The following is a 19,102-nucleotide window of genomic DNA, read 5'->3' as shown; positions in this document are numbered from 1 at the left end:
ACATTAGACATTTCTCTTTTGCACCTAAACACGCAATATTTAGATATACACTTTAATTGGTACTGTAACAATTATTTCTTTTATATATCTAGAGACACTTAACAACTCATGTCTCTCAGCTAGGCCTTTTCCTCCAATTAAGAATCCAACGCCCGGTCCAAATCCAAAGAGCTCTCACATCCGCCTCCTGAAGACAGTGTAGAGACTAGAGCAATATCCCCTCATGGCGATGCGGCCCAAGTCCGAGATGTCCCCGACGCCCTCCGACCAGAGGGGCGCCGTCATCGAGGAACTGAGGAAGGGCGCTCAGCTGGCTGACTGCCTCCGGCAACAGCTGGAGCTGATCCCGGAGCTCGGTCGCCGCAACGCCGCGCTGTACAACGTGAGCAACATCTCCACGGCCCTAGTGTCGTCCGTCTCCATGCTGCAGTCCGACAGAGAGCAGTACAGCTGCTCCTCCGACGCCAGGGCGGCATCCTATGCTGCCGGTGCCTCCGGTGCTGGTGGCAGCGGCAGCGGCGGGCCTCGAAATGGAGCCATTGCCCGCACCAGAAAAGCGAGGCACCGGCGAGGCATCCATGGCGAGGAGCTTCCATTGTGAGTGACTTTGTGTTTGCTTCAAGGAATACTACTGTAGCATATACCTATCTGTGGGGATCTGTGCTACGGAGGAATCGTTACTGACAGATCCATGTTAACACGTACGCTTACGTTTGGGTTTCAGTGTGGATCTAACCCCATTACCCATGACACTGTTACTACTCCGGTTGTTCTTCAAATTGCTGCTTCATTTCGTAGCTCGAACCCTGAGCAAAAATGGAAACCATGCATGGATTAGTTTACGCAGACGGTTTATTAGACCTTTTTCAGAAGTGAAGTTCCTTAGAGCAACTCTAGCAGACCCTGCAAAAACTTAACCCGCAAAACGCGTTTGCAGTTTCACGAACATCGCGTTTGCGGTTCGAAAACTAGTGCGGCCAAACAGATACAGTAAAACAAACTGTAAAACTGAAATAAAGAGATCCTTCCTCCAGTCCGGCCGTTGCCGCCCCTTCCTTCAGCCGGCCGCGCCGGCCACGCCCCGTCGCCCGCAGGCCATGCCCCGTCGCCCGTCGGCCGCGCCCCATCGCCCATCGGTCGCGCCCCATCACCGCGCCGGTCGCGCCCGGCCTCGCCGGCCACGCCGCGTCACCTCCGTCGTCCGCGCCCAGCCTTGCCGGCCACGCCCCGTCGCCTCCGTCGTCCGCGCCTTGCTATATTGCCAGGCGAGCCATGCCCCTTTGCCTGCCGCGTCGGGAGGATTCCGGCGGCCAGGCTGAGGTCATGGGAGGCCACGACGATGTCGAGCTCGTCCAATTCGAACCGGCGGCGATCGATTGCGGCGTGTAGCGGCCTTTTCTGATGTGCGGTGATGAATTCCGGCGAGTTTACGGCGGATTCCGGCAAACTCCGCGGCGGCGTGTTTGCTCCGACGAGGTTTGACCGGTATACATGGCCCCCTATATTCGGCCTTCCAACCTTGAAAGATAAGGGTTTCGGGTGTGCATTTGCGGTGGCCCTTAAAAAATTTACGGGTTGGACTACTTTTGCGGTTTCTGTTCTGGACACTTTTTTCGCCCAAAACTGTAAAACGCAAAAAAATTACGGGTTTGACCACTTATGCGGAGTCTGCTAGAGATGCTCTTACTTTATTCCGGTTCATCGGGTGAGGCATGGCGATGTAGCATATGCTTGTTTCTTTTTGTACCATGATTTTATATTTGATGGCGAGCTTAGTTAGAAAATTAAGTAGTATGCAGTAAAGTTGAGTTCAATTAATTTTTATTTCCGAGGCCCTTTGCTCAAGCCGCCTCGGGGGTGGGGGGGGGGGGGGGGGGGGGCGGAGGCAAACCCTAGCCCTCTCACCCTTCCCCCTGCGAGGAGGCCGGCGAGCAAAGCTCGCCCAACGGACGGCGGATGGCAATCTCTCCTCCTCCCCTCGCGTGGGGGCCTCTGGCCAAGGCGTCGTGGCGCCCCTGGACGCCTGGCGTGGCAGCGTAGATGGAACGTTGGGGCAGCCGCCCCTGGTGTTCCGGGGACGGTTGTGCCACCACGGCTGCGAGGGCAGCGTGGGGGCCGGCCATGGTGGCTGGTGGTGACGGATCTGGGGTCCCCGGACCAGATCTGTTCCCCTCCGGCGACAATCCTAGGGTTCTTCTAGCGCCAGGATGGTGTTCTGCTTGATGTCGGCCCTCATTGATCTGGCCGTTGATGAGTTCCAGAAGGCTCCGTCGGAGATCTCCATTGGGTACAGTACTTGACACATGTAGATTGCTGGATTGGATGGGATTCGCTCGTGTGCGGCCCTATTTTAGCCCGTGTGGCTTCAGGAGGGTGTGATGTGAAGCTTCTTTATCCGTTGACATTATCTAAGATGTCGGTATTTCGATTTCCATGATGAAGACAGTGGCGGAGAACGCCATGGTGGCTGAGGTATGAGGCCTAGTAATGGTGGATCGGCTGAGGTATGAGGCCTAGTAATGGTGGATCGAGTCTTCGAGGCGATGATGACTTTGCTTGGTGATTCATGACTCGTGACAGCGGCATCGGCAAGTGGGGTTGGCAGCACAAGAGTAGTACAGAGTATTAGCTTTCAAGGCGTAAACCCAATGCCTGTCCTTAATTGGTTGTTCTGGCTTTCTTCAGGGTGAAAACCTAAGATCTATGATCGGACGACGACGGTGCTTGTGCACTATTTCCTTGTTGGAGCCGTCGCTTTTGGAGAATTTGGATCACTTCGGGTGTTGTTCTGGTGGTGCTTCATCCTGCGGTTATAAGGAATTGATCACTATAGTGGTATCTTTTTTTTTCTTCTTCTTCTTTTGCTTTTGTGTTGTGTGCATTCGTAATGTCTTTAGTCATTCGTTGTTGCAAAGGCTAGGTGCAATTGATATCTCCATGATATTAATATATCCCCTTTGTCAAAATAAAAAATTAATTTTATTTCTTCCGTCTTGTTATTCAGCAAGGAGATACTAACTAAGACGCCAGGAAATGACGGGTTCCACTGGAGGAAATATGGCGAGAAGAAAATCTTGAATGCTGTTTTTCCGAGGTATGATTGTTTAATCTGACAGAGTTTTCATCACTGAAGGCTGAAGAAGCTCTCTCTTATGGAAATGTAGTGTAGGTTCTGAACTAATTTTAGGCTATATGCACCTTCGAATCCAGAGTTCTGTCTTCATCTTTTTTTCGATAAAGGATGGATTTTATTAACTCAAAATGAAGCATCAAGGGAATACAAACACATTGAGCACACACCCGACCTCTGCATAATCAGGATGCACACAGCCAACACCAACACACACAAAAGAAAAAGAAAACGCCAGCAAAGAGCAAAGTCATACAAGACTCAAGCTATGCCTAAGCGAGGGAAAAGAAAAAGAAAAACACTCTAAAACGATCAAAACAACGGTCGATAAACTACATCAACGACCATATCCGCACGAACCATCTCTTGACAGAACAAGCGCAACGAGAAAGTTTCTTCAACAGCAACGCCTTCAGGAAGGAAACGACGCTTAAACGTCGCCGTCACTGGACCCGACCAACAAAGGCCAGACTCTAGGTTTTCACCCTGAAGAACAAGTCCGAGCACATCCGAGCAATGCCTTCATCAAGGTAACAACGCAAAAACATTGCCATCGCCAGGTATAACCAATTCAGGTCAGACCTAGGGTTTTCACCACTGAACTCAAGACCGAGTACTCGAGAAGCACCACCAAATCGAAGTCATCATGTTGTCGCCACCACTTTCCGCGATCCCAGCAGCTAAAAGTGAGGCACAGTCTTTACGTGCCGGCATGACTGCCGCTGCGCAACCATCTCCTCTGCGTCAAGCCGTCGTCCATAGAATTTATCTCACCGCTAAATGCAAACTGGCCGGATTGAGAGCCACCGAAACTCCCAATGGAGCCTTCCGGTTACATCACACAACCTCGCCAGTGCAAGCTGCTGGCAACAACCAGTGGATCTTAAGAAAAAACTCTCATGAAGACCCTTGAATGGCCACTGCAATCTGCGGCTCGAGTGGCCGGACGGTGCCGCCATGGTCAGGACGAAAATTGCCCCCTCGCATCGATCGGACAAACCACCTGCGGCCAAGTGACAAGCATCGGTCAACCGATGTAAGTCCCAAGGCGCCACCACCAACCTCCTTCGGCCTTGTGATCTGCCGGCGGCAACAGCGGCGAGCGTCTTGGGTCGCTTGGGAAGATGACCCTTATCACCAACGTTGACATGCTCAACGTACTGGACAGCCGGAGGAAGCTTCGGTCCGAACCTGCATGATCTTGACCGCAGGCTGCTGGAGGAGAATGGATGGTCATCTCCACCCAGGCCATTGCCAAGGCATCACCATGCTGCCCAGTTCAGAATCCCAGATCGCTCGCCATTGACCTATGCATGTCCCTGTGCACAGATCGCCTGCCGCTGCATGTCCATGCGTAGATCGCTCTAGCCGAAGATCGTTGCTGAGTTGTTGTTCACCTCGCGGGCTGTTCAGCGCCTTGCGTAGAAGCCGTCGCCCGGAGCCCCGCCGCCGCCGTCAGCCACATGGGCTTTGCCCGGCAGCGTCGTCCGGCGGCGACGAGGGAAGCGAGAGAGGTGGGAAGGTCCCGAAGAAACTGGATCGGGAGCCGCCCGTGCCGTCCGTCCGGACGACGCTATTTCACTGTGGTTATTTAAATGAAAACACCAAAGTAATTTCATGCTAAATTAAGCATATATGTGGTCTGCATTGATCATCACCTCATATTAATTACTCCGTCCGTTCCTAAATATAAGGGCCTGTTTGCTTAGTTTCCTGGCCATTTGGTGCCTGGCCTGGAGGCTCCCTGAGATGTGCCTGAAAGGTGTTTGGTTGTTGCCCTGGACAAAAGTGCAAAGCGGCCTGGCCTGTACACTGCGTCAACTTGATTAGCCTGGTTTGGAAAGCCCGGCAACATGGTTAGCCTGGACCAGGCGTCCTTTCCGGAGCGCCTGGCTGGAGTGGCAGCTGCCTGGGACGGCTAATCTCTTGAATTAGCATAAGATGTGACATTTTCTATTCTAATATAGTACAAAGTTTTGCCTTTCACGTGTTCCTGTCAGACTCATGCCCGAGGTCACCAACCAAACACTTTGCCCGCAGGCACGCCTGACCAGGCATGAAAACGTTTGATTTTCAGGCAGCTTCCAGGCACTACTTTTCATCTAAGTCTTTCTGGAAATTTCACTATGGACCATATAAGGATGTATATATGCATTTTAAAGTGTGATTCAGTCATTTTACTTTGTATATAGTCTATAGTAGAACGGAGCGCACTTTCAGCGCACGGCGGCATTGGCGCACTTTATCTAGGCCGTGTCATGCATGCTTCGAGATGGATACAATGAGTGCCAGTGTGTAATATGAATGATATACCGGTTCCCAACTGTAGCGCTATATACACAAGGTACGGTCCGGGATTGCAATAAAGTGCAGCCATATTGTCGCTCCTATTTGTGCCATCGTGTTGGGATCCGATGCCAAACTCGCCACAGGTCCAACTTTCTATGTGCTGAGCTCGTACTACACAACATGTGCCTGCGTCAATGGATGCATCCTCGTGTCTGCTTGGCCCCGCTCATTTCAGGTGAACAGTGCATGAGACCTACACCTATTAATAAATTTTGGCCCCACATATCACACGAACGGCTCATCCCTAATTTTGGCCCGGGCACTTTGTGTTTGTCTGCATGACCTACATGAATTTTGGCCTCGCATAAGTTTTGACCCCGGTATTTAGTGTCTTTAAACGAAGGACCTGCCCGAGCTGTCGTACATCTCTGTGTGCATGACCAGTGTTGCTGGCCATGACAGCTAGCGGTCTGTGTGAGAACTCTAACCTGGCGCTTGATTAATCGAACTGTTAATTTGAAATTTGCTGAATGTGGTGCTTTGTGTGGGATAAGTCCAATGTTTCCGCTGTTAAAAATTGTACAACGGTGTTGTATAAACTGTGCAGGGTTGCGTGTGCTGTTGTAAACGTGTTGGGCAGGTTAGGATCGATCTCATAGCTCTATCTGTTAGTATCATGTAGGAGTATATGTTAGCAACTTAGCGTGAGATCAATCCTAACTAGCCGGGGGTAAGTCGAGAAGGGTCGTCTGGTCTGATCAAAACAGATGGTTACAATGCTATATACCGGGCGAGTGTCGGGGCAATTAGTACGTCTGATGGTTAGTAATGGAAATAATTAAGTTTCATAAACAAAAAATTGCTTGCGTGAACCCGGTTAGAACTGCATGCATGTAACTGTGTGGCTCATATAACACTGCACGCCGTCCGTGATTAGTCCCACGTGATTAGCTAAAGTGCCGCAAGTGAACTTGCTCAAACGCTGGCTAATAAATCAAAGTTTTTATTCATCCCGCGGGAGAAATAACTCCTTGCCTAATCATGTTTACCACATAATGCATGCAGTATATAGTGCTTATTAATTAAACCCGCCGGACAATGATTTTTGTCTTGGGCATCCGAGGCAACTACAGAATAAAATCAATCTAATGACTGATTATGGGATAATAAATAAACGCCTTAAATGTGCATGATAACTATGTGCTCGGCATGGGTGAGGCAGGTAGTGTGGGGCCAAACTATTTGGCTGGCATCTCTGCCGGTCTTGACCACACCCCCCGATTCGGTACAAGTGGTCGGCATGTATACCATGGCTGGTGCAAGTTACTACCTGAGCCGTCATACTAAGGGGCTCGATCGGGGAACATTTGCTGCTACCAGTAGACGAATCCAGGGCCAAACCATGGACTATACTAGTGATATACTACATGCTGTAATGGAAACGCTGCGTTGATATACATCGATTCATAACTACGCTGTGCAGATCCACATGCAAAGGTGTGGTGCCGATAAGCATAGCACTATACGCCGTGCACCAAAGGAGCTTTTCGATAGTGGAATCTCTACAAAGACTTATATTTAGGAACGGAGGGAGTAGTTGCTTTAAAAAAAATAGTTGGTATATTTTTCTGCATTGGTATAGGGCCTATTTGGGGCATATCACATACACTCCTTAATTTTTCTAATAAGATTAGTACATACACTTAGTCCTCAGTATCCATACGAAAGCCAGAAAAGACACATCTTGTGAGAAGTAGCTTAGGCCTTCAATCCTTTTCAATCAAAGCTTAGACGGACTAGTATATATGCGATGTATATATATAACACCATATTAAAGGTTGTACAGTTGTACTATCGAATGGAACCCTTATGTTATAGCTAATTCAGGGGTTTTTTCACGTGTGTGAGGAACATAAAACCAACTACCTAGCTGTACACAAATCGATCATTCACATGTTTAAGCTCATTTATCAGCATTTATTTGAATGGCTTAAAAAGGTTATGTGGGCTTCATGCAAAGCTCTATAGTAAACATTGAATTTTAACTTTTAAGACATGAAGATTGCTAATGGAATAAACTGTACTTCGATCATGACCATACATACTCTGGGGACTGGTATAGTAGTACTATATGAGCGTATGACATCAAAGGTGATATAGTAAAAGGCGTATATGGTAATTGTGGTAACATGAATTTTACCGATATTTAGTTTTTAGATTGTTACTCACTGAGCTTGAAGTTAACGCCAGTCGAGTACTATGTTTTCTTCAAAAGTGTAGTTCATTTCGTTCTAATCAAAACACAGAAAATATAAAGAAGTGTTATATATGAACATACGCTTGGTTAATTATATGCAGGTCATACTACAGATGCGGATACAGTGACGAGCACAGGTGCCCAGCAAAGAAACTTGTACAGCAGCAAAACAACAGCGACCCTCCCGTGTTCATGGTCACCCTGATCAACGACCACACATGCAGTAGTTTGTTCCCAACTAATAATCAACCACCCAGGAGCTCAAGCAGTGCTACTGCTAACTCACAAGTGCTCGACTTCACCACAGCGTCGCTCTCTTCAGCTGTTGGTGTCTCCAGGTTGAAGAAAGAGGAAGACGCAGGCATGTCGGTGACCGTGCCCAGCTACACGTATCATGAGCTGTCTTGTTATTCCTCGCTGCCGTTGCTCTCGCCGATGGAGTGGGAGACGGAGATGGTGATCAACTCACTTTTTCGTCATCGCCCGGGAGGTGGTATTTAGTCTGTGAAACTTCGTGCTTTCATTAGCTAGATCACTTTGTTTTGTTCAAATAGCTAAACCTGAATAATTGCATGAATGCACGCGAGGGTTTATGTACGCTCTAGCGTTGCAGTGTTAGTACTTGGTACTGTAGAGATGTTTTTCGAGATGTATAACAGACTTGCGCTTAATAATCTATATATGCAGCGCAACAGGCCTGTGGCCATATGCTTAGTTGCCTATATATCTTCTCATGTTAAACGTTATTATGATTATTATTATTATTTTGCGAGGATAATTATGATTAGTTGGCTTTTCATCTTGTGTTCGTCCAGTCTTCTTTGTGCAATATTAATTAGCTAGAGGCTGCCCCCCTTTATTCCGAAGGAACACAGTTGTGTGAGAAGTGTTCTAACAGATCAAATTATAATTCCATAGAAGAAGTGTTTGCAAAGAAATGGATAGACACAATTGGTTGCAATTAAGTTGATTTTGAGAAAACACAACACAGAACTATTTTAAGATAACTTGGATCTGCCAGCAACAAGTAGCAACAATATACGTACATAAACTAGAACAGCCACACTAATCAACATGCATGGACAATGATTAGCTAAAATACGTGCTTATCCTCCGCTAATGCTGATGCCATAAACGGTATTGTGAGCATTGTGTCGCGACATGACATAACCAATGGCTTTCACACAAAATAAGATGAAGTCTGAATGCTGAATGGTGAATGGTGCTTTCCTGCTACTTTTAGCAACGTCTGGTCACAAGTCATGTGCACACAGCACACATTAGCCAGCCAGCTATATGGCACCAGCTGAATTCACATCTGCAAGTTGTTGATGGTCCATTGAAGGCTGCATTGAGATAAAACTTGGGCTTTTAAAATCATAGCAAACGAACACGTTTCAAGACAATTTTGTCGTGCACATTACATTAGATATTCTTGAGGGCGCTTAGACGTGCTCGAGCACGGCTGCCAAGTTATCATTGTTCATTAGGAAAAACTCAAGTTGATCATTGGATGCTGAGGGAGGTCAGTGGGACCTCATTTTTTCATATTCAAAAAATGTTAGCCACAGTTTTGGGAGATCTCTAGAGCAAGATTCTTGGCCACAAAATAAAACTGTTAGTACAAAAACTATACCACAACTAGTAAATTAAATGAATCAAAAACATATATAAGTTTACTTTGGACTGAGTAAAGGAGAATTTGCATCAGCTTTTGCTAATGCCAAGTTTGTTTTCAAGGACTAAAAAGTATCTAGTCCCTCTCTAAAGGTTATTAAATGACATATAAAAGACCATATTACCCCAAAAAGCCCCTAGAGGTTATTAAATGCAATGAGTACAGGGAGGGGCATTGTTGAAAAAGTCCCAAAAAGTCCTAAAAAGACTCTCCTTAAGAGTCTTTTTCATTTAGTTCCAAAAAGCAACTTTTAGTCCCTAGTAGTCCCTCCCGTTTGGTTAAAAAGTCTTTAAGAGGCACTTTTTCTAGCCCTACACCAAAAAGTCACTGGAAACAAACACCCCCCTAGTCACAGTAAGCACCTAATTCCCGTGCAATTTACCGTAATTGTATCGATGTGGGGTGTGAGCAAGTAACATAACACATCCCAAGAAATAATTAATGAGAAAAGAGGTGTTTGAAGTTCTAACATAACATGTCATTATAATATAACGCATCCCAAGACAAGATTAGTCTACATCTTAATAAATGATGGCTTGCATGATACTTCTTTACGCTACTACCTACTATGAAGGTACTCCTCCGTCCGAGATTAAAAATCCCAGATACAAGTTCTCTAGGACCAAGGTACGGTGGACTTGTGGCTGAATCCATTAATTCAATCTCTCTCCTACGTGCAGCCAATAGAAACGAGGCACTCGAGTATGCATGCAACCCATACCCAGCGCCCTCTTTCTCCTTGCTGCATGCAGCCAATGAACTGAAGGTATTAAAGTATGCATTGAATTACTGCAGACAAACAGGCCACATAAAAACGGACGCCCTGTCATGGTCAAAGGGCCTTTTAAACCTGGATGAAAATAGTAGTAATATAGATTAGTAACATATGTATATTACTAATTTAAATTACTCCCCATTATGACTAGCCTGAGGGTAAACTCTCGTGTTGGTCTCCTGCCCTGTAAAGACTCATGTTTAGTTTAGCTCAACGACGCGCCATGCAACGCGGCACATGATCTACCAAAAAACTTAACTGCTCAATCATTAGAGCTTTTTGTAACAACCAACCAATTTTGTGGTAGTTTTTTTTAAGTGATAGTTTTTGGTAGACCTAGCTGTAATGTGATGGTTTTTTTCTATATATAATCGATCCCGCATACAGCGAACCAACCTGTGGTTGGATGGTTAGAGGGACAGTGGTATTCGCAGCCCATCAGGGTTCAAGTCTTGGTACTCGCATTATTCCTGGATTTATTTTAGGATTTTCGGCGATGCGCTTTCAGTGGTAGGAGACGTTCCCGTCTACGACGAGGCGCCTACGATGACTTTGTAAATCTCAAAATGATATGCCGGCACAGTCTCTCGGAGGTGTGTTGGTGTAAACCCTAAACCCTAGCCTGCTCTAGCTCTCCTCTCTCTCTATCGCACCTCACTCTCTCTGTCTGGCTCGAACGAAGGAGAGGAAGGAGGAAGAAGAAGGAGACAGTGGACACAACGAGAATTCCCGGCGCACGAACGCCCACCGAAACCACGACGTATTCCTTGAGCTCGAACTCAACACATCATCGTTACAACGATCTCCGCAGCGCACGTATACCCAGGCCAACGCTAGGCCACGACCCGCACGCCTCCACCCACTCCCGCACTCCGTTCGGCCCGCAACGCGCTCCGCGCGTGCACAGCGTGTCGAGCCCTCAACGAACCTGCGCATGTGCACCGCCTGGATCGCCAACGACCTAGTCTACACACACACACACACACACACACTGTGTCTACCTACACGAGCACCCCATGCACCACACGCACGCACCCACGCACACCTACGTCGCGGACCCGACGCGCCCATACACGCGCTGGACGTGCCCGACACGTCGCCGCGGCTTATTTGCCCAACACTTTGTTGGGGAACGTAGTAATTTCAAAAAAAAATCCTACGCACAAGCAAGATCATGGTGATGCATAGCAACGAGAGGGGAGAGTGTTCTCCACGTACCCTTGTAGACCGAAAGCAGCGTTATGACAACGCGATTGATGTAGTCGTACGTCTTCACGATCCAACCGATCCAAGTACCGAACCACGGCGCCTCCGAGTTCAGCACACGTTCAGCTCGATGGCGTCCCTCAAACTCATGATCCAGCAGAGCTTCGAAGGAGAGTTCCGTCAGCATGACAGCGTGATGACGGTGATGATGATGCTACCGATGCAGGGCTTCGCCTAAGCACCGCTACGATATGACCGAGGTGGATTATGGTGTAGGGGGGCACTGCACACGGCTAAAAGATCAACTGATCAACTTGTGTGTCTATGGGGTGCCCCCCTCCCCCGTATATAAAGGAGTGGAGGAGGGGGAGGGGCCGGCCCTCCTAGGCGCGCCCCAAGGGGAGTCCTACTCCCACCGGGAGTAGGACTCCAACCCTTCCAAGAGTAGGAGTAGGAGAGAGGGAAGGAGGAGAGAGGGGGAAGGAAAGGGGGCGCCCCCCCCCCCCCCCTCCTTGTCCAATTCGGACTAGAGGGGAGGGGCGCGCGGCCTGCCCAGGCCGCCCCTCCTCTTCTTCACTAAGGCCCAATAGGCCCATTACACTCCTCGGGGGGTTCCGGTAACCCCCGGTACTCCGGTATTTGTCCGAACTTGCCCGGAACCCTTCCGAAGTTCAAACATAGTCATCCAATATATAGATCTTTATGTCTCGACCATTTCGAGACTCCTCGTCATGTCCGTGATCATATCCGGGACTCCGAACTACTTTCAGTACATCAAAACACATAAACTCATATTATCGATTGTCACCGAACGTTAAGCGTGCGGACCCTACGGGTTCGAGAACTATGTAGACATGACCGAGACTCGTTTCCGGTTAATAACCAATAGCGGAACCTGGATGCTCATATTGGCTCCTACATATTCTACGAAGATCTTTATCGGTCAAACCGCATAACAATATACGTTGTTCCCTTTGTCATCGGTATGTTACTTACCCGAGATTCGATCGTCGGTATCTCAATACCTAGTTCAATCTCGTTACCGGCAAGTCTCTTTACTCGTTCCGTAATACATCATCCCGCAATTAACTCATTAGTTGCATTGCTTGCAAGGCTTATAGTGATGTGCATTACCGTGAGGGCCCAGAGATACCTCTCCGACAATCGGAGTGACAAATCCTAATCTCGATCTATGCCAACTCAACAAGTACCATCGGAGACACCTGTAGAGCACCTTTATAATCACCCAGTTACGTTGTGGTGTTTGGTAGCACACAAAGTGTTCCTCCGGTATTCGGGAGTTGCATAATCTCATAGTCATAAGAACATGTATAAGTCATGAAGAAAGCAATAGCAATATACTAAACGATCGAATGCTAAGCTAACGGTATGGGTCAAGTCAATCACATCATTCTCTAATGATGTGATCCCGTTAATCAAATGACAACTCATGTCTATGGCCATGAAACTTAACCATCTTTGATTCAACGAGCTAGTCAAGTAGAGGCATACTAGTGACACTCTGTTTGTCTATGTATTCACACATGTATTAAGTTTCCGGTTAATACAATTCTAGCATGAATAATAAACATTTATCATGATATAAGGAAATACAAATAACAACTTTATTATTGCATCTAGGGCATATTTCCTTCACACTTCACCCCCTAAGCCGCGGCTCAGAGAAGACCGTCGTCCTCGACACCGGCGTCCGCCAACAACGCTCGCTCCGCCGCCGGCGCCTTCCGCAGCTGGGGGCACTCCCTCTTAAAGTGGTCGCGCTCGCCACACTAGTAGCAGCGGCCGCGCCTGTTGCCACCATTGCCCGACGCCATGCTCCTGCCGCCGTCGTCGTCCCGAGCGCCGCCCTGCTGCCGCTCCCGCGCCCGCCACTGCGTCGCCGTGTACATGAGTTGTCCGTCCGCCCGCTCGCCGCCAGCTTGTCCACGTCGTCGTAGCCGCTCGTCGAAGGCCTTCAGGCGACCCAGCGCCTTCTTGAACGCCATGGTGGAGACGTCACAGAACGGCTCGATTCCGGCCACTACCGCGTACAGGCGGTCCGGCACAGAATCGAGGAGCTTCTTCACCATCGTGGCGTCGTCCAGTGTCGACCTGAGCCCCGCGAAGCGCGCCACCATGCCACCGAGCTTGCCGGTGAACCCATCCAGCGTATCAGCCTCCGCCATGCGCAGCAGCTCGAACTCTCCCCGGAGAGTGCCCAGCCGCGCCGCCCGGAGTCGGTCCGCGCCGACGAACCGCGCCTTCAAGCTAGCCCAGATCTCTGCCACCGTCTTCTTGGACGCCACCTGCAGCAGGAGATCCTCAGCTAGCGCGCTGAGCAAGTACGCCCGAGCTGGCTTGTCCTTCTTGGTGATCACAGCCGCCGCAGCGTCCTCCGCCGGCACCACCGCCTCCACTAGTAGAAAAGGGGGCTTTTGTCCCGGTTGGTAAGGGCCTTTAGTCCCGGTTTTTGTACCGGGACTAAAGGGTCGTTACTAATGCCTCCCCCCTTTAGTCCCGGTTCTTACACGAACCGGGACTAAAGGCCGTCCACGTGGACGCAGCCTACCAACCGAGACTAAAGGAAATTTTATGATATTTTTTTTTGAAAAAAAATTTTGCAAATTTTTTTTTTTTGATTTTCAAATTTCTGAATTATTTTAACCTCTAATCTCTAATCACCACCCCTCATCACTGCTCAATTTATCCTCTAATCTCTAATCATCCCTCATCATTCTAAATCATCTAACTTCCCGGACGGTCACCCATCCTCTCACTACTCCAGCCTGAGCACGCTTAACTTCCGGGTTCTATTCTCCCTCGTTTCCAAGTCTGCACTTGTTGTTTTCCTGACAATAGTAAGATGTCAATTCTATTAACCTTCAGGAATTTAGCTTGAGCATGAAGTGATACATTTCACTGTTTGAGTTTGAAACTATTGTTTTCAAAAACAATAATTATTTAGTAACACTAATATTTCTGGAATAATTAGTTTGACCATTGTTTGACCACTGTTTGACCACAGTTTGACCAGATTTGACCAAAATTCAAAAAAAAACTGAAATAATTATTTAGTAACACTAATATTCTAGAATAATTAGTTTGACCATTGTTTGACCACAGTTTGACCACAATTTGAAATTTTTTGAATTTTTTTGCCTCTCCATATCTTAAAAGCCCCGTATCTTTTTTTCTGTTAGGTTTTGAAGGATTTTGAAAATGTTTAACGGGGTTCCCCCAGTTAAATTCGGATGTAACTTTTCGAGTAGATGATTTTTCATATAAAAAACTTTTTCATCCGAGTTCGTATGCAAAAGTTATGCCCATTTTAAGAAATTCCAGAGAGATTTTGCAAATAAAGTCGAAATTCATATTTGTTAATTTTCCCAACAACTAGACCACATATCACATGGGAAACTTATTTTATTTTATTTTTTTGACATTTCCATCATTTTCTTTTGTTTTTTCTAAAACTGAAAAGGCGGTCCACCGGGGGGGTAGAGTTTGATGGGCCCTTTAATAGCAAAAAGAATTTTCATAAAGAATGTTTTTGTTAGACATTTTAATAGCAAAAAGCATTATCATAAAGATTTTTTTGTTAGAAACTAAAATAACAAAATCTGTTTTTGAATAGAATCATAAAACACAGTAATAACAAAATCAAAGAATTCAAATTTGAAAACTAATGGCACTAACAGAAAGTTTATAATTTTTGTGACCTAAAAGCAAAAAGAATTAAAAAATAAAATTTAATAAAATAAATAAAAATAGCAACAGTAAGTATTTTGTTGTAAGTAGAAACAAAATAAAATAAATAAAGCAACAAAGAAAAAAAAGTGACATCTACTGGGCCACCACGGCCTGAATACGACTAGAAACCCAACCATGGGCCAGGATTCAGGCCCGCAGGTGGCCCAGTAGGCCCACAGGCACACAGTGCACGATTAGGCCCGAAAGCCTGCAATTGAGAGGAGCTCGAGAGGGTGGGCGCAACAGCGCTTATAAACCACTCTCGAGCTCTCTCAACTAGCGAGGTGGGACTAAACTTTGGCCGCGACGCGGGCAGCACATGTCCTTTGGTCCCGGTTGGTGGCACCAACCGGGACTAAAGGACTAACCTTTAGTCCCGGTTGCCTTTAGTCCCGGTTGGTGCCACCAACCGGTACTAATGGGCATCGCACCCTTTAGTCCCGGTTCGTGGCACCAACCGGGACTAAAGGGCCCAGGTGAACCGGGACTAATGCCTTAGCCGCACGAACCAGGACCAATGCTCACATTAGTCCCGATTCGTGACTGAACCGGGACTAATGTGAATATTGCATGTGACGAAAGCCCTGTTTTGTACTAGTGCTCCCAGAGCCCGGCCGCGTCCAAGTTGGCTTCAACCTTAATCGCCCACGTTGTGTAATTCTCACCAGTGAGCACGGGAACGGGCTGTGGCAGCGAGCTCCCCGATCCCCGGCGTAGGGCACGATCGACATTGTCGGCGATCGCCTCCCGCAACGTGGCACTGATGCCAATTGTTGGTGTAAACCCTAAACCCTAGCCTGCCCTAGCTCTCCACTCTCTCTGTCGCACCTCACTCTCTCTGTCTGGCTCGAACCAAGGGGAGGAAGGAGGAAGAAGAAGGAGACAGTGGACACAGCGAGAATTCCCGGCGCACGAACACCCACCGAAACCACGGTGTATTCCTTGAGCTCGAACTCAACACAGCACCGTTACAACGATCTCCACGGCGCACTTATACCCGGGCCAGCGCTGGGCCACGACCCGCACGCCTCCACCCAGTCCCGTGCTCCGTTCGGCCCGCTCTGGACGCGCCCGCGACCCGCCCCGCGCGCGCACACCGCGTCGAGCCCTCAACGAACCTGTGCACGCGCTCCGCCTGGATCTCCAACGACCTGGTCTACACACGCACACACGGTGTCAACCTACATGAGCACCCCGTGCACCACACACACGCACCCATGCACACCTACGCCGCGGACCCGACGCGCCGGACACGATCAGCTCGCGCCCATACACGCGCTGGACGTGCCCGACACGTCGCCGCGGCTTATTTGCCCAACAAGGTGCTCATACAGATAGGGTGTGCGTGTATGCGTTCATAGAAGTGAGTGTATGTGTGTATATATGAGCGTTTGCGTCTGTACTGATGTTAAAAAAAAATCGATCCCGCGTGCATATTTGAGATGGCACTTGGGGTCAATTGGTCTCACTTCGCGATCGAGCTCGAGCTCGATCCATCCCAGCTCAGCAGCGCGTACAAATGCACCAGCTTTCCACCTCCACCACGGGCAAAGCAATTAGCTAGATCGTGGTTTCCTTCTATCGAGGCAGATCCGGAGTCGCGTAGAGACAAAAGTGAAAGATCTCAGTTGCCAACAGGGAGTAGTGGTAGTCTAGATTCTAGAGATCATGGCGGCATTTGTCACTCCGGCTGCTTCAGTGGTGTCCGAGCTGGTGGTGCGGGGCCGGGAGTCCGCCGCCCTCCTCGAGGCCTTGCTCCAGGGGGGCTCGCCGCAGGAGCACGGCGGGCTCCGGGAGCTCGCCGCGGAGATCCTTCTCTGCTGCGGCCGCGCCCTCGCGGCGCTCCACGGCCGCGCCGGCGTGGACGCGATCGCGCTCGCCAGCATGAAGCGCAAGTCGTCGGAGCCCTACGGCGCAGCCGCTCAGACGAGGCCGAAAAGAAGGTAAGCTGTAGTAATGATGTACTCTTGTGCCGGCGTTACAGTTGCAATTCCGGCGAGCAACGACTTAACAAGATCGCTTCGTTTTTCCAGGATGCGCGCGAGCAGCGAATCGACGGCGACGAGAGTCGAGAAGCGGTGGACGGCGGAGGACGGGCTCATATGGAGGAAGTACGGGCGGAAGGAGATCACGCACAGCAAGCACCCGAGGCTCTACTTCAGGTGCTCCTACAAGCACGACATCGGCTGCCCGGCGACGAGGCAGGTCCAGCAGTCGGACGATGACCTCTCCCTCTACGTCATCACCTACTTCGGCGACCACATCTGCTGCCAAGGCGACGGAGCCGTCGCCGCTGCAGAGAGAGAGGAAGAGGACGTCAAGAAGCAGCCGTTCGTCATCAACTTCGGGTCGGCCACTGCGAGCAGCACCAGCGGCTCGCCTTGGCAAAACTCTGACGGCGGTGATGGCCGGAGCAAGATCTCACGCTCGCCGCACGCCGTATGCTTGCCGGAGGGAAGAGCCGAACTAGGATTGAAGGTGACCAAAGTTGAGACAACTTCGTTAGACTCGCAGCCAGCGGGCCCGGCGGCGGCAGATCTGAGTTCGTCACCCGACGTTTCTTGTCCTTCCCCAGCATGGGATCCTTTATCCTGCTGCCTGGAGTGGGATCAATTCATCGAGAGCTCATTCGATTTCGTTGGTGAATTCATCAATTTTGATGGCATTACTCTGTACCAATAGCATGGTTAATTTCACGTGTGATGCATCACATATAGATGCCCGACTAAATTTTGTGAGGGGAGTATTTCTTCTAGTACTATATACGTATGATGTTTGTTGGGATGAACGTGAACGTGAAAGCAAGTGTGGTTGCATATTTTTGTGGCAATTGTATTCACCTTTCTTTTCGGCTGCCTGAAACTTTCTTTAGCTTCACCCAATTTTGTTGCCACGGTGCTCCATTGTGTCTCCTTCCATTTCATTGGAGGCAAAGGCGAGGTGGAGCCATAGTCAAATGCTTGACAGAGAGGCGACGGCGGAGGTCGACCGTGCTCTACAATTGCTAGGGTTCAGGGATGGGTGTTGCCCATTGGAGAAGAACCCGTGCCACCTCAACTTAGAGAGAGAGAGGGCGGGAAGGCGGTGCGTCAACACAAAGGACACGGCTAGTAGGCTGGCACCCATCAATGGGCGGATCAATGAATAGGGGTGCAGATCAACGAATAGGGTGGAGTAGACGATGATTGTTTACGGCGGCTGTGGTTTTGCGTGCAATTGTAGCTATCATAGACAGGGGAAGAGGACATGGGAAGCAACAGATCGGAGCTCAATAATGGTGGTGGAAGTGGTACAAAGTCAAAGAGAGGAGGAGGCAGGGAGTTAATTTCTTATTCTAGAGAAAGAGAAACGAAAAAAAATTGGTTTGGATGCAACATTTTCAATGGTGATTGTATATTTTTGAACAATGATATATACATACGATAATTTCTGTATGCTTTTCGTACAGCAGATCAACAATACTTGACAACACTGTTCAATCCTCCATCGTACAAAGCTCAGACACCAACTGTCGTACGTACAGTAGTTTGATACTCCCTCCGTTCTAAAATAGTGTGCCCGTGCTTCCCGATGTCTCGTTGGTTAAACTTATGGTCAAATTTGAAGCGCAGGAACCGAGAACACACTATATTGTGGAACGGAGGAAGTATATGCTGTACTCCCTCCGTCTAGGTGTGTAAGTCGTCTTAGGCTGCGCACCGCGACCAAGGTGGAAGGGAAAACGAGATAACTTAATGTTTTTTTGCTAATTAATAACATTGCATGCAATGAACTGACCACTGCATGTCATGTTTGTTGTCTCAAGTCATTTAAAGCATTCATGGCTCACATCTCTTATTGGTTGATATGTCACGAAACAAGAAACGAGACGAGAGTTAATGTACCGCGCCTAAGTGTTTTGAGAATATTTGATTTTCGTAAGATGACTTACACACCTAGACGGAGGGTGTAGTATTTTTTAGCTAATAAAACCCCTTTCCATTTGAGGCAACTAAAATAGTATAGAATTTTGCACAA

At 48.5% G+C, this 19,102-nt stretch overlaps 2 protein-coding genes across 2 annotated transcripts; both read left to right on the top strand.

The window, feature by feature from the left end:
* The first annotated feature begins 223 nt into the window (after positions 1 to 223).
* LOC123171134 (WRKY transcription factor 55-like) lies at positions 224 to 9,036 on the top strand. The gene is made up of 5 exons (XM_044588767.1): positions 224 to 597; positions 3,005 to 3,094; positions 6,027 to 6,059; positions 7,778 to 8,132; positions 8,920 to 9,036. Exons 1-5 carry the CDS (start codon positions 224 to 226, stop codon positions 9,034 to 9,036), a joined length of 969 nt encoding a protein of 322 aa, XP_044444702.1.
* Positions 9,037 to 16,649: 7,613 nt separating this feature from the next.
* Positions 16,650 to 17,901, top strand: LOC123171124 (WRKY DNA-binding transcription factor 70). The gene is made up of 2 exons (XM_044588760.1): positions 16,650 to 17,028; positions 17,119 to 17,901. Exons 1-2 carry the CDS (start codon positions 16,754 to 16,756, stop codon positions 17,765 to 17,767), a joined length of 924 nt encoding a protein of 307 aa, XP_044444695.1. The 5' UTR covers positions 16,650 to 16,753; the 3' UTR covers positions 17,768 to 17,901.
* Positions 17,902 to 19,102: the final 1,201 nt, after the last annotated feature.

The sequence above is a fragment of the Triticum aestivum genome, chromosome 1D (genome assembly GCF_018294505.1).
Source record: "Triticum aestivum cultivar Chinese Spring chromosome 1D, IWGSC CS RefSeq v2.1, whole genome shotgun sequence".
Taxonomy (NCBI): domain Eukaryota; kingdom Viridiplantae; phylum Streptophyta; class Magnoliopsida; order Poales; family Poaceae; genus Triticum; species Triticum aestivum.
This window is presented reverse-complemented; position numbering and strand designations above follow the sequence as displayed.

What these genes read in the sequence shown, in the direction of transcription:
- LOC123171134 (XM_044588767.1), top strand. Translation starts at nt 224, where the DNA reads ATGGCGATGCGGCCCAAGTCCGAGATGTCCCCGACGCCCTCCGACCAG. An exon ending in TTGAATGCTGTTTTTCCGAG is followed by an intron (nt 3,095 to 6,026) that starts GTATGATTGTTT and finishes TAAACTGTGCAG; the next exon opens with GGTTGCGTGTGCTGTTGTAA. An exon ending in GTTGTAAACGTGTTGGGCAG is followed by an intron (nt 6,060 to 7,777) that starts GTTAGGATCGAT and finishes AATTATATGCAG; the next exon opens with GTCATACTACAGATGCGGAT.
- LOC123171124 (XM_044588760.1), top strand. Translation starts at nt 16,754, where the DNA reads ATGGCGGCATTTGTCACTCCGGCTGCTTCAGTGGTGTCCGAGCTGGTG. An exon ending in CAGACGAGGCCGAAAAGAAG is followed by an intron (nt 17,029 to 17,118) that starts GTAAGCTGTAGT and finishes TCGTTTTTCCAG; the next exon opens with GATGCGCGCGAGCAGCGAAT.